Source organism: Dromiciops gliroides, chromosome 3, assembly GCF_019393635.1.
Source record: "Dromiciops gliroides isolate mDroGli1 chromosome 3, mDroGli1.pri, whole genome shotgun sequence".
Taxonomy (NCBI): Eukaryota; Metazoa; Chordata; class Mammalia; order Microbiotheria; family Microbiotheriidae; genus Dromiciops; species Dromiciops gliroides.
In genome coordinates, this window is record NC_057863.1 from 79,459,665 (window position 1) to 79,473,341 (window position 13,677).

General features: G+C 38.4%; 1 protein-coding gene across 8 annotated transcripts in view; it reads right to left on the reverse strand.

The window, feature by feature from the left end:
* The window catches only part of UNC80 (unc-80 homolog, NALCN channel complex subunit), a 259,417-nt gene that overhangs the window by 112,945 nt on the left and 132,795 nt on the right, over nucleotides 1-13,677 (reverse strand). For 6 of the 8 annotated variants that reach the window (XM_043991060.1, XM_043991061.1, XM_043991059.1 and 3 more), the window contains 4 exons: nucleotides 6,675-6,840; nucleotides 2,386-2,589; nucleotides 1,296-1,396; nucleotides 48-248 (listed from right to left, as the gene is read on the reverse strand). In XM_043991060.1, coding sequence (XP_043846995.1) covers nucleotides 48-248; nucleotides 1,296-1,396; nucleotides 2,386-2,589; nucleotides 6,675-6,840 — 672 coding nt within the window. The remainder of the gene's footprint in view (nucleotides 1-47; nucleotides 249-1,295; nucleotides 1,397-2,385; nucleotides 2,590-6,674; nucleotides 6,841-13,677) is intronic. The other 2 variants (XM_043991064.1, XM_043991062.1) reach the window with 1 other exon arrangement.

Here is a 13,677-nt window from a genome sequence, read left to right on the forward strand (position 1 = left end):
TGTAAATTATAACATATGCCATGTCAATTGAGTTTTAAGCCTCTCACCTCTTTCTGCTTCTTGCCCCGAAAGGCCACATTATGAACTGTGTTGTCTTCCCGAAGGGAATCCACAGTGTCCCCATATAGCAATTTGATGGCCCTCACCAGGCGAGCACAGGAGCGACTGTGGTGGAGGTAGCAGTGAGGGTGACAGTAGTCGATGTGTGTGCAGATGAAACTTTGCTGATTGCACAATAAAATCATAACCTGAAACACAAAAAAATCCATAGATGTTTCCCGATAGCCAATGAAAGGGAAACTGCAGGTGGTTGGAAGACACTTAATGGGCATGCTACCTTTCTGGATATAGTATCACAGTTTCAATAATTGTGTGACTAGTTTGCTTTTATCTCTCCACATTAAACACCTGATCCAAGAAACCCTGTGAAGAAGCAAATGAAGGCTTGTAGATGACCTTCAAGAACTTAATCCATTCAATAATCCATATATAATAGATTTATATTATTTATTATTTTTGTTATTATATTATTGATTTTATATATAAATGTAAGTAAATACCACTTTCCAAGTACTGATAGAGATATTTAATCCATCTAGAATATATTTATTATTTTTATTATATATATATATTATGAATATATGGAAATATATACTGATTTCTAAGTATTGATAGAGATCTTAAACTTAATCCATTTGATAATCCATCTAGAATAGATTTTTATTGTTTTATTATTATATTTATATTATGTATATATTTATGTGTATGCTGGTTTCCAAATACTGATAAGCAGAGATCTTAAACTTTGAAGCACATACTTAATGACCTATAATTGGAGAAGAAACTATTTGAAAGAGTATGAAAATTAATATAATCAAGATGGGGGGCAAAAGGGCAGGAAAGAATCCCCCCTAGAGACTGGAAAAATCAGCTCTTTGACTATGCCTCTGTTAAACTTTATTTCCTCTTTATATGTACTGGTCATGACAGGCCGTCTCTGCTCCCACTAGCTCTTCATGGTTTATGGTTTGGGCCTGTGGCTGATCTTGGAACCATAGCCAACTTTGAGTTGAGTATGTCAGTATAAAATCAACTTCAACTATTCTCTGTTCTTTAGCTAAAATAAATACAACAGATATTTTTTTCATTCTCTGGTCTATGATGCTGATACAACAGGACAGAACATTTTAGTGCAATTTCAATAGAAGGCTAAAAAATTGATTAAAGAAACAAACCAAAGCTAATCCTTATGGCACACTGTAGGTGCCTAATAAATGTCTGTTGACTGTACTCACATGGAGCCATGACATGTTCCTGTGGTAGTTTTCTTCAGTGCCAGTGTTGCTCAGACCCTCAGGCTCAATGCTTGGCTCACTTGCACTCCAGGGGCTCCCTTCTTCAAAAGAAAAATACCAGAAATTGTTTTATTTTTCTCCTATTGGGCTGAGTGAGTGTGTGTTTGTGTATGTGTATAGTACAGCTGTCCATGTTTGTGAATCCAGGGGAAAACACACGCAGTCAGACCACGTTTGCCCAGCTGGGTACCAAATTGAACAGAGAATCCACTGTTTTTAGAGATTGTAGGGGATCTCTTCCCCCTTGGCCACCAACTGGACTGGCAATGACAAGGAGAGTTCAAGTTCATGGTTACCAGGAGGGCAGGCCATGGCTCACACATGGAGAAAGGGTGAAGAAAGACAAAAATAAGTCCAATTCCTTGTGTTGTTGAGATGCACAAACTATTAGAGTTCACTGTGATCAAATTAGTCATTCACTGACCAGGCTTTGCAAGCTGAAGTTGAACAAGAACACCAACCCTCACACAGGGGCCTCCTAGTCTGCTGCTGCTCCTGCTGTTGTCACTACCAGCTTCTATTATTTCTGTGACTAGTGTTGTCACCTGAGATGGCTATCAGTGCTGGAGAACAGATCCCTGGGGACACAGAGCTAAAGAGGGAAAGAAACCCCACACCTAAATTCACCAGGCCAGTCTTCTCCATGGGGACTCATGAGGGAGAAATTCTTCTAAAAATATGCTGCTCTAAAACCTTTATCCTTTACCTCTTCAACGTCTGCTAAGCAAGGATCTCCATTACTGCCCACACAATACTATTGGGTTGACTCCTGACTCAAGCATCTACTCAATTTCATCAAACAGCTGGTGAAGAGGTCCAATAATGAGTTAACAGTAGGGCTGCTTTCCTCACACTGGATCAACAGTCTTGCTGTGGTGTAGACAAAGCCTCAGACTGATGCCTGATTATCCATTATTGAATTACTGCTATTTATTTACTTAGGTATTGGCAATCTCTTCAGCCAAGAGGTATTAGAGGACACTGTCTTTTCTCCTCCCATTTCCCTGTCCACCCATGTCCTCTATGTTACCTATATCAGTGACAGTGTCCCTGCTCTGGGACAGCTGCAGCTCCTCATTCTCAGACTCTGAGTCCTGCCGTGATAGCTTGGTACTCTTTAAGCTGCCGGCCCGGCGAATACTGGATAAGGAACCCCCCTTCTTCACCCGGAAACTGCGGGTTCCTTTAATCTGGAGCAGGCGGGAGCCTCCTATCCTGATCTTCCTGCTGGGAACTGCATTAAAAGAATAAGATAGGACTTCCCCCACTTAGTTCTCTCCATTCCAGGTTGAAATCCCTGCCCTCCCCATTTTGTCCCTGCCCTACCCTACCCCCTTTTCCATCGGCCTGTATGGAAGAAACCCTTTCTCTTGGCCATGTGGCTTCTTCCAAAGTCATTGCCATTGAAGAGCTGTGTGAGTCAGACTTATGGCAGGGTCTACAGTGATGAGCTGGGAAAAAATTTTCTAGGAAACAGTGCTGACCAGTGCCAAGACCGACCTGTTCTCTTCCTTGCCCCATGTTCACAAGCATGAGTATGCCTTTGCAGCCATTATCTAGGATATTTAGTAGATTCATATGTCATTATTGTTCCATCCAAGAGAATGAATGACAATCTTTAAATAAAATTTCTGTAATGGGACTTACACGGTTCTTTGAGCTGCCGTGTAAACCCATTCATTTTGGAATACCTTAAGTAATTAATACCCCAAGTGGTTCCTCTCTCTCCAAGCCAGCAGTAGGTCTCATCTTTGACTCTTCAGCAAGGCCGCTAAAGGATCTGTTTTCGTTCTGGTGTTTTTGGTGAGCATGAATATGAAATGGTTCCATTTCCAATGCCCCTAGTGATTTCCCATGATCCTCCTCTCAGTCAAAAGGCTTGGTGGCATGTGAGTCCAAATGTTGCAACACCCTGAGTCACCCTTACAGTCTACATGTACTGAGAAGAACATGCATTATTCATCTTTTAGTGTTCTGTGAGTAAGAGAAATTGATCAGTAGAGGGAAAAAACAACAGTTTTAGACGTGAAAACCTGATTTGTGCATTCAAGCCTTCTTTAAAAAAATATATATATATATGTATATGTAACAGACATGCAATATACATATGAATATGAATTTATATGTATATAGCTTTTGAAGGCTTTATTCCAGTTATCATTAATTCTTATTCAGAAGATTAGAAAGGGAGAGTTTTCAGAATAATGATACATTAATGAATGAAGGGCCATATTTATGTGATATGAGTTGTGCTTCTCAAGGGACAAGGAGAATCAGATCCTCAACTAATTGCTGAGGTGGATACATAACTGCAAACTAATTGAATTGCATTTGGAGCCACATTTTTCTGATGAACTCAAATCTAACAAAGAACATATCAGAAAATTGGCATTTTTTTTCTACAACTATCTAACATACAGGCAATTATATCCACTAATGTAATGGGACTGATACTAAAGTGCCAGTTAGATATACATGTTTATTAGCATATAGACCTCCCAGAGAAATTACTTTGGACCAATGTGGATACTTTCTTCTCTGATTCATCCTTGCAAATGACTAAAATTATCTCTATACAGCTGGCAGACTCCTTGGGGGACTCCTTTAGCACATCTGGATAGAGCTGGAGAAGATTATAATTCCCATAGCACAGTTGGACATAGCCAATGAAGACTTTATACCATCAGGCTACATTTTAATTATAGCACAGAACCCTCCAGTGTATGTTTTCTACAGTGTTATTTAGGCATAATGACTACATCTTTGTTTCTACCTACCTGCAGCAAGGAGAAACAGAATAAAATTGTAATTTGCATCACTGTTAATACATGCCTCAGTCCATCAAAGCAATTTCACTATGGTGGATTTGAAAGGAAACAAGGATTTCCTAATAATGGCAGCACCCCACCACTGTTTGTTTGATTTCATAGAATAACTTGACCTCAAACTGCACTGTGATAATTTAAAGGGAATTAAAATATACTTTGTTTTGAGGATTGGGTAACATCCCATAAGATAAACAGGGACATTTTTGGGCATCCCAAAATAAGTATTTCAGACTATTGAATTGGCAATTTGTAACTGGAAAATCAGGGAAGTGCTTGCATGCATACTCTTTTCTCCCTCTGGGTTGCACATAAAAAGATATAAAGATCCTCCAGCAATTAAATGTAACCTTCATTTCCATGGTAGAAAATAATCAGCAGGAATGTGAAAAAGAGAAATTTGTCAAATTGGTTGATATTGGTCTTCTTAATGAACACGAATTAATTTACCCTTAAATTTCTGTTATGACCATGGATTCTTAACTAGGTTCAGTTGATTTCAGGCATGTGTAGACAGGTCATCTGAATTCAGTATTTTTTTCCCTCTGGTATATGTTCTTGTGCATGCTGCCTAACAAACTGATACTGGAGCTAACTGACAGGTTCCCAGGGGGTGACTGGGAGCTTCCAGACCTAATGCCCACCAGAAAGGATCCATAGTGACCACATGAGTACATTGTCATTGCCATTCTGTCATTTATTCTCAGAGGAAACTATAGCTGGTAATATTCTTAGGAGAGGGAATCAAGGTGGGAAGATCTGAAACCATTCGCTTTTCTAAGAGTACCAAGGTAGATTGGACAGGGTCAGGGTCTACACTGGGTCCATTTGATGAGCTCCTTGAGTTGTTTTCCTTTTAACAAATATAACCAAAATATAGTTTGCCAAAAGTTAGCCTAACTTGGGATCACCTACTTGGAACTGACACATACTTCCTCTCTGTGGCTAAAATTTTCTTATGATTGACCACCCTAGTAATTAATTCTTGATCATTCTACTAATTAATCACAATCATTGCCATAAAGGCTGGTATTGTGAACCGCATGAAATGACTCAGTGAGCTCTGGGCTGTGGCCTGGTTTGACAGTCACAAATCTTAAGCAATTCTTATCCCTAAAGAGGATCTCCCATTACAGCTATCTTTGATGGGGTCAAAATGGTCACCAGAGGCAGTTTATTCAGCCATTAATCCTACCCAGTGCTTAGCTTTTGAGAAAACAGATGGTCTGGAATCATTTAAATCATCAGGGAGTTCTGGTCTTAACCTTCAAGTTGCTTTTAGCAGCTGACAATGAGAGCCTACAAAATAAGCTAATGGAAGTTTAAATTCTTCAGCTAGCCTGCTTGATTGAGAGAACCTTCATGGAATACTCCTTGTGTGTGTGTGTGTGTTTGTGCATGTGTGCATGTATAGCTTTATTTTTTCATTAAATATATATATCATACACATACATATATTTCATTTTTATGCTAGTCATTTTTTGAATAACCTCCCTATACCAACATACTAAATTTACAGGAGAGAGGAATAAAATCCACCTCTCTCCTTTTATAAATGACAATGCAAAGGTTCAAAAAAGTTAAATGAGACTACTAGTCTCACAACTAAGAGTCTGAGGCAAAATTCAAATGAAGGTCCTCCAGAATCTAAGCCTAGTGCTATCTATGAATATCTTCTTGTCCTCTTCCTGCCCACTACTTTATCTAGTTTAATTAAATGAATCACTATATAGTCTCTAAGAGAATAAACCAAATAACTTAATTTCGTATTGCAACACTTGTATTGTGACAGTGTATGGAGAAATTGGCATGAGATGTGCTTAAAAAAAAGATGGAAGGCATTCTGTTGTCCTTACCAAATGTGGTTGAGGTTCCAATTTTATTTTTTAATTAATTTTTAAAAATTAATAAGATTTATTTTCTCTCTTTCCCAATTCCTCCTACTCACCTTAATTTTCCATTTTCAATGATTTATGAGCCTTTGGACACACTGTAAGGTCCATACAATGTCATACAAACAACCAAGTAGGTTTTATTGTATGTTAACCAACTTCTAACCATATTTATTTATGATATACACAAAAATTCCATCTTTTTTCCCCCAATTAATAGGGTTATCCCTTATAAATAGTATGGAAAGATGGCCCCAGACACTACAACAGACACTGAGACTATTGTTTTGAAATAATGCAATGTTGTTTTAATTTATGAAGAAAACCTTGAAAGGGCAACTGAGATTAGGAATAAATGAAAGCCTTGCATTAGTTTCCTTTGTTTTTATTTCCACCACTGGGAATCAAGTCCTGATCTCAGTGCGCCCGTGCCTTGGTAAACTGCATTGGTCTCAGTTCCTATATAAGCCCATCCCCTAGAGATCAGAGATAATAGCTTCTTGGGAATGAACATTCATGGCTTCCTTTTAGCACACATTTCTTGCAAACTATATGCCCCACAAAAAATACTGAAATAAGAATGTATGTTAGTGTTTACCTACCTTTCTTCTCCTCAACACCTGTGTCAGACTTGAGGGTATGACTGCTGCTGTGGAGGGAGTCTTTTGCATCTTCATTGTCGTCCAGGATTCCAGCAAAGCTGATCTTCCTCTCATACCTGTGCCGGTCTAACTCAGGATCCAGCCTGAGTCGGCAGCTCTCCAGGTCCTGAAACACCAAGGTGGAATCTCAATAGGAGAACTGGATTGGAAGGAGCAGACTGACCTCCATTCAGAATTCCAATAGTTATGACTGAATTGCCTTCCAGTGGATGTAGAGTTTAGGTTAGTGCTTTAAATACCTATTCTTGAATCCGTGGCAATCTTCCTTCCCTGCCATCCCCCCAATCATCTTGTAGTGATCTAAAAGCCCTCCATCACAGTTGTAGTTGCCTATCTCACTTCCCAGCACTGGGTCACTATTTGGCTTTGCCCTTGTCATAGATTTGCTTTCAGATTTGATTTTAGTAATGTTGAGACCACAGAGACTATAACATAAACTCCTCACTTTAAAAGTGATGAAACAGAAGCACAGATACTGAAAGTGACTTGTCTAAGGTTGCACAGTATAGTAGATGGCAGGACTTGAACATAGGTCCTCTTACTCCAGATGTCCCTTTCACATTCACAGTTCCTTCCACTGAGATACAGAGTGGGAGAACCATTTTTCACTCATTAGGCAATGTTATTTCAGGATTGAGAAAGTACAATATATAAGGAAACCCCAAGTAAAATATAGTTAGATGGTACAGTGGATAGAGCGCTGGGTCTGGAGTCAGAAGACTCATCTTCCTGACTTCAAATCTGAACTCAGCCACTTACTGGCTATGTGACCCTGGGCGAGTCACTTAACCCTGTTTGCCTCAGTTTTCTCATCTGTAAAATGAGCTAGAGAAGGAAATGGCAAAGCCCTCCAATATCTCTGCCAAGAAAAACCCAAATGGAGTCACAAAGAGTTGGGCATGACTGAAAAATGATTGAACAATAGTAACAACAATACATAAAATAGACACCATGGGCTCCTAAGCAAGGCCAATAAAGACATGTATTTATTATATTCTGTTGAGTTAAAATGATCTTATAGGAAACCACTTCAACATGATACTTTTATTTTGAAGGAGATTTAGCCTAAGAGTGTCAGAATGATTGCTGCCACCCTGAGTATTTTTTTTTTTTTTTTTGCAGGGCAATGGGGGTTAAGTGACTTGCCCGGGGTCACACAGCTAGTAAGTGTCAAGTGTCTGAGGCCGGATTTGAACTCAGGTACTCCTGAATCCAGGGCCGGTGCTTTATCCACTGCGCCACCTAGCTGCCCCCCACCCTGAGTATTTTAAGGCACTAGAAATGGCTATTTGTTGACAGCAAACAGATACCAATTAATTCACCCAACAAATACCTAGTAGAAAGAGGGCTGGCCATGGAATCAAAAAGACAGGTTTAAGTTTCTTAATATTTAACTGAAGTATAGTGGAAAGATCACTAGCCTTGGACTCAGATGTGGGTGTGTCTGGCTTACAATATTTTCTATTTCTGTGGCCAGAGGCAAATCCCATTCTTGAGCCCCAGTAATATCACCTTTAAAATGGGTATGATAATACTTGTACCATCTATTTTCCAGGATTGTTGTGAGAAAATGCTTTGACATATACCTGTTATTTGTATCATCCTTCATATCCTAGTGTCTAACATAGTGCTTGACACATAGCAGGGAGGCTAGGCATCACCATTCATTTACTTACTCAGTCACCTATTCATTCATTAATTCCTTAAGTCTCTCCATGTTACCTACTGGTAGCTAGGTGGCACAGTGGATAGAATGCTAGGCCTGGAGTTAGGAAGTTCAAATCTGGCCTCAGATGCTAGCTATGTGAGCCTGAGCAAGTCACTTTGCCTCAGTTTCCTCTTCTGTAAATGGGAATAATAATAATATCTACCTTGCAAGATTGCTATGAGGCTCAGATGATATAATCATTGTAAGATGCTTAGCATGATGCCTGGCGTGTAGCAGATGCTATGTAAATATTAACTATAATAGTAATTATTATTAGCACCCGCTCACTTCTCTCCCTCAACTGAGGATGCTTCATCAAGAAAAAAACTAAGGCCATTCCCTGCAAATTGCCTCTTTCCCCTTCCTTCTTATCTTAATTCCCTCAAACATCTTACTCCACTGCTTCCTCCTTCACTCCAGTCTGTATGTACCTTGACAAGGAGAATCTCTCTGAGTGTACTGTGGATCCCTTCTTCTCCTGTCTTCTCCAGCAGATTGTTCCCTCTCTCTTTTTTTTTTTTCTTTTCTTTTCTTTTTGCTGGGTAATGAGGGTTAAGTGACTTGCCTAGGGTCACACAGCTAGTAAGTGTCAAGTGTCTGAGGCCGGATTTGAACTTAGATCCTCCTGAATCCAGGGCCAGTGCTTTATCCACTGCACCACCTAGCTGCCCCTAAGTTATCCTTTTTGACATTTCTATTGGATATTCCATAGGTACCTCAAACTTAACATGTCTGAAACAGAACTTATTATCTTTTCCCTCAAATGCTCTTCTGAATTTCCTTATTACTATAGAAGTGATCACCACCCTTTCAACTTAGGGATCATCCTTAACTCCTCATTTTCACTTACTCCACAGAGCCAAGGCAATGCCAACTCTTGTGATTTCTTTCTCCACAGTATTGCAATAGCCACTACATTAGTTTAGGCTTTTATTGCTTCCCCTTGGGACTCCTGAAGTTGTCTTCTCATTGGTCTCCCTGCCTCAAATCTTGCCCCAGTCTAAGCTAGCTTCCACTTAACTACCAAAGTGATTTACTTAAAGCATAGGTCTGACCATATTACCCACTTATTCAATAAAACACAATGGCTCCCTATTACCTCCAGGATCAAATATAAAGTTATCTATTTGACATTTAAATCTCATCATAACTTAGCTCCTTCCTGTCAGTCTTCTTATACCTTACTTCTCTTCATGCATTCTATGATCCAGTGATACTTCTTGGCTCATAATAATCTAGCTCCCATTTTCTGTGGCTATTCCTTGTGCCTGAAACACACTATCTACTAACTCCTGTGTTTTAGCTTCCCTTACTTCCTTTGAGATTTAGTCAAACCCAACCTTCTCAAGGAGGACTTTCTCCTTCCTCTAGTTGCTAATACCTTTGCCTCTAAGATTACCTTCCATATACTCTGTATAAATCTTGCCTATATCTGTTTTTTTTTACAGGTTATTTCCTCCACTAGAATGTGAGCTCCTTGAGAATAAGAATTGTTTTTGCCCTTCTCTGTACCCCGAGGGCTTAGCGCCATGACTGGGACATAGTAGGCACTTAATAAATGCTTGTTGATTGATTTACTGAGGTGCTTAATAATTTTTAAAATAAAAAAAGAATTGTGTTATCTAAAAGCTGTATCTGATTTCAATCAAAATGTGAGGAGAAGCTATTTTTTTCGGCATTGTTAGTATGTAACAAATAGAATTTGACTGGTTTTAGCAGTTTTCAATTAGACAAAATATTATACCTAATATGTATGATTACTCTTCTGTATAAGAATGTAAGATTTATACACTGGTACTTCAGAAATGCTTAAATTTATGAAAAAAAAGCCTAGAAAAATACAAATGCCATATGGAACCTATTAGAATACTTTCAAAAGAAGTCTGGAAATTTAAATTGCCTTCCTGGAATTAATCCATTAAAATATATATAAAGTAATCTTGTATTTAATTTTTATTTTCTAGTCAAAGGTAATTAGTCTGCATTCCTTATTTTGGACACAAAATGAAGATTGGAAAATACTGTGCTTCAATATGAATTATCTCCCCTTGATGAACATTTTTTGTGTGTTTCTTCTGCCTAAAATTTTGCACTGCATTTGGATTCCATTACTGTAATTTGTTCCACATAATTCTTTATGATTAGGCTTTGCTCAGTTTTATAAGGTTAGCTTGTGCACATATGTGTCTAACACAGTGAATCACCAAAAATAAGGGCTAAATAAATATGCTGAATGAACTTGGGCTTTTTTATTTGTAATTTGAGTGGTATTTGCATCCTGAGCATTAATCTATATTTAATAATATAGATTATATTTATGTAGCTCTTTATAGTTGCAAAGCACTTTGATACACAATTTCATTGGACCTTCTTCAATGTGTGATATGTAGTTTAAATATCATCCCCATTTTACATGTAAGTAAACTGAGAATTAAAGAAGTTAAGTGACTTGACTATGTCTGCAAAGCCAGTATATGGTTGATCCAAGAATGAACCCAAACTTTTGACTCTTAACTTTTGTGCCTTTCACATTAGACTATGCTTCCTTTTATCATTACTGGGTTTTTAAAAAATATGCATTCAATTAATTTTATTGGGAACATTTTTAATAGGCTATAAGAACTATTATTTAGACTGAGCTCATTATTCTAAAGAATTTCTTTGATGGTCTTATTTGGAAATTAAATGGTTTAGAATAAATTAAAATATCAATTATCCTCCCTTGCTCAGATGAACAATCTTATAAAAACTTGCCTTTTCTGGGATTTTTGCGAGGAGTGAAGTGGTGGGTGAGATTGTATGTGTGTGTGTGTATTTTATATATGTGTATAGAGGTGAGGTAGTAGACAGGATAGAACTATAAGAATCCATTTTCAGGGTTTATTTAAAATGTCTGTGAAAAAACCCACCCCAAAGTCTACTTTCAAAACTAATTTCCACTTTGTCTATATACAACATTAGCCCAGAGCAAAATTGTGAAACAGGAAAAATGTGCCTCGTACTTGATATCTTTTGTCCCTTCCTGTGTACTTCCACCATGCCCAAGGTATTTAATGATCTCATGGTACCTCCATGCTTCCTTACATATACATAAATATCACATACACATGCATAGATATTATACATGCTCATATCCTTTTCTTATAACAGTACTTATTATTCTTGTCTGTGGTACTTTGGACCTTAAAGGTAGGATTTTGGTTACCTGTTCTTTTATTTTTTTAGTCTATGACCTTGAATGTTTTAAATAAACATCAGATCTTGGCAATGTCTTCTATTGTGTAACTGACCTTGACATGTTTTTTTTTTTTTAATCAGATATGCCTCTTTCTTGGCAGCAGGCTCAGTTCCCTGCCAGCCTCTAGAGCCCATCATTTTCACTGCTTCTTGTTGAATTTCCTTATTGATCCACTCTTATGCCTCTAGAGACATTGGTGTTATTCCCTACACTAAGTCAACTGTAGGTTTTCAGTGCTGTGAAAATTTTATTACATTAATAAAATACACTAGAGGTTTGCAAACACTCCTGCTGCAAGTGTTTTTATTCAATCTTTAGAGCATTTTCATTTTGGCAATATTCATGCTTAGCTCTCAATTGTTCATTCTGAGTTCAGTACCATCTCCTAGGAAGCAATTTCAAGCATTTACAACCCTTCATGTTGGCTTAATCAGGTTTAGAATGCTAATTTTCTCTTCATGACAAATTTAGGATTTAGCTTCAGAGCATTCATTAATGTTAAATGGAGTCATGCAGTTTAAACTCATGCACATTTTGTGAAAGATTTACATTTTTAAAAAATTATTAAATCCATGTTCAAAACAGAACTCATTAACTTTTACTCTACCCTCCCCCTCTTCCAAACTTCCTTATTTCTGTTTGGGGTACCACCAAGTCACTCCGCTGTCCTTCATCCCACATATACAATGAGTTGCTGAGTGCTGTCAGTTTCTACCTAAAGGATATTTCTCCATTTGTCCCTTTCCCTCTACTCACAGACACCACCTTGGTTCAAGCCATCATCATCTCTTACCCATTCAGGCTATTGCAAGAGTCTCCTATCTGGTCTCCCTGTCTCAGATCTCTCCCCTCTCCATTCCATCCTCCACAAAACTGCCAAAATGATTACCAGTGCCTGGTAAATAGTAAGTATTTATAGTAATTATTTAAATGCTTACAGATTGCTCCCAAGGCATGGGTCTGCCTGAGTCACTCCCCTGCTCAATAGACTCTAGTGGATCCCTGTTACCCCAAGGAACAAGCAAACTCCTCTGGCTTGTAAAACTCTTTACAACCTGGCTTCCAAGTACATTTCCAGTCTTAGACATTTCTCCTCTTCATGCACTGTACAGCTGAATCATGATGGCCTTCATGCTGTTTTTCACATATAAGTCTCTGTGCTTTTGCCTTCCTCTACCCTCTGCATAGTATATACTTTCCTTTTCTCTACATCTTGGAATCCCTGTTTTGCTTTAAAGCTCAGGTCAAGTACCATCATCTATGTGAAACTTTCCCGATTCTTCCCACTGTTGTTAGTTATCACCTTCCCTTTCCTCTCAACCAAATTAACTTGTGTGTATTTTGTATGAATTTGTATATACACATCATTTTCACTGATAGCCCCTTGAGGGAAGGCACTGTCTTGTCTTTGCATACACAAAGCCTCAAATTAACTTTCATATTAGAGGGATGTTAATAAATATTTGCATAATCGGATTGATTTCTGGCCATGGCTTCCCAATGTGACTGTTGTAAAATGAAATGATGCCCACTTCATCCCCAGTTCAACTCACTCTCATGACTGCTTTACCTTTCCACCAGCTGCCTTGGCCCTGTAGGATGACATGTTCTTAAGGCCTGTTCTCTTGATTTGTGAGTTCTTGGCCTGAATCACCATTTCTTGAGGACTCCCAGTCATGCTGCTCACTTTACCCCCAGTTCAATTCACCCTCTGGACTGCTCCATGTCCCCAAGTGGATACCCTTCTCTCCCTTTACTACCCCCTGCTCATTTCCAGCTCCTCTTTATGTTTTTTTGTACTATAATTGTGCCTCTGGCACTTAACACAGTGCCTGGAATATGATAAACAGTTAATAAGTACCCTGCCTATCTGTCTGTCTTTCAGTTTATCTCACAAAACCTATCTGATTCAGTCTCTCATGTGACTGACTTCATTTCCTGTTTTCTCTGTTTGCTTTGCTCATGATCTCATATTTTTGATTCCAGCCTGACAACAT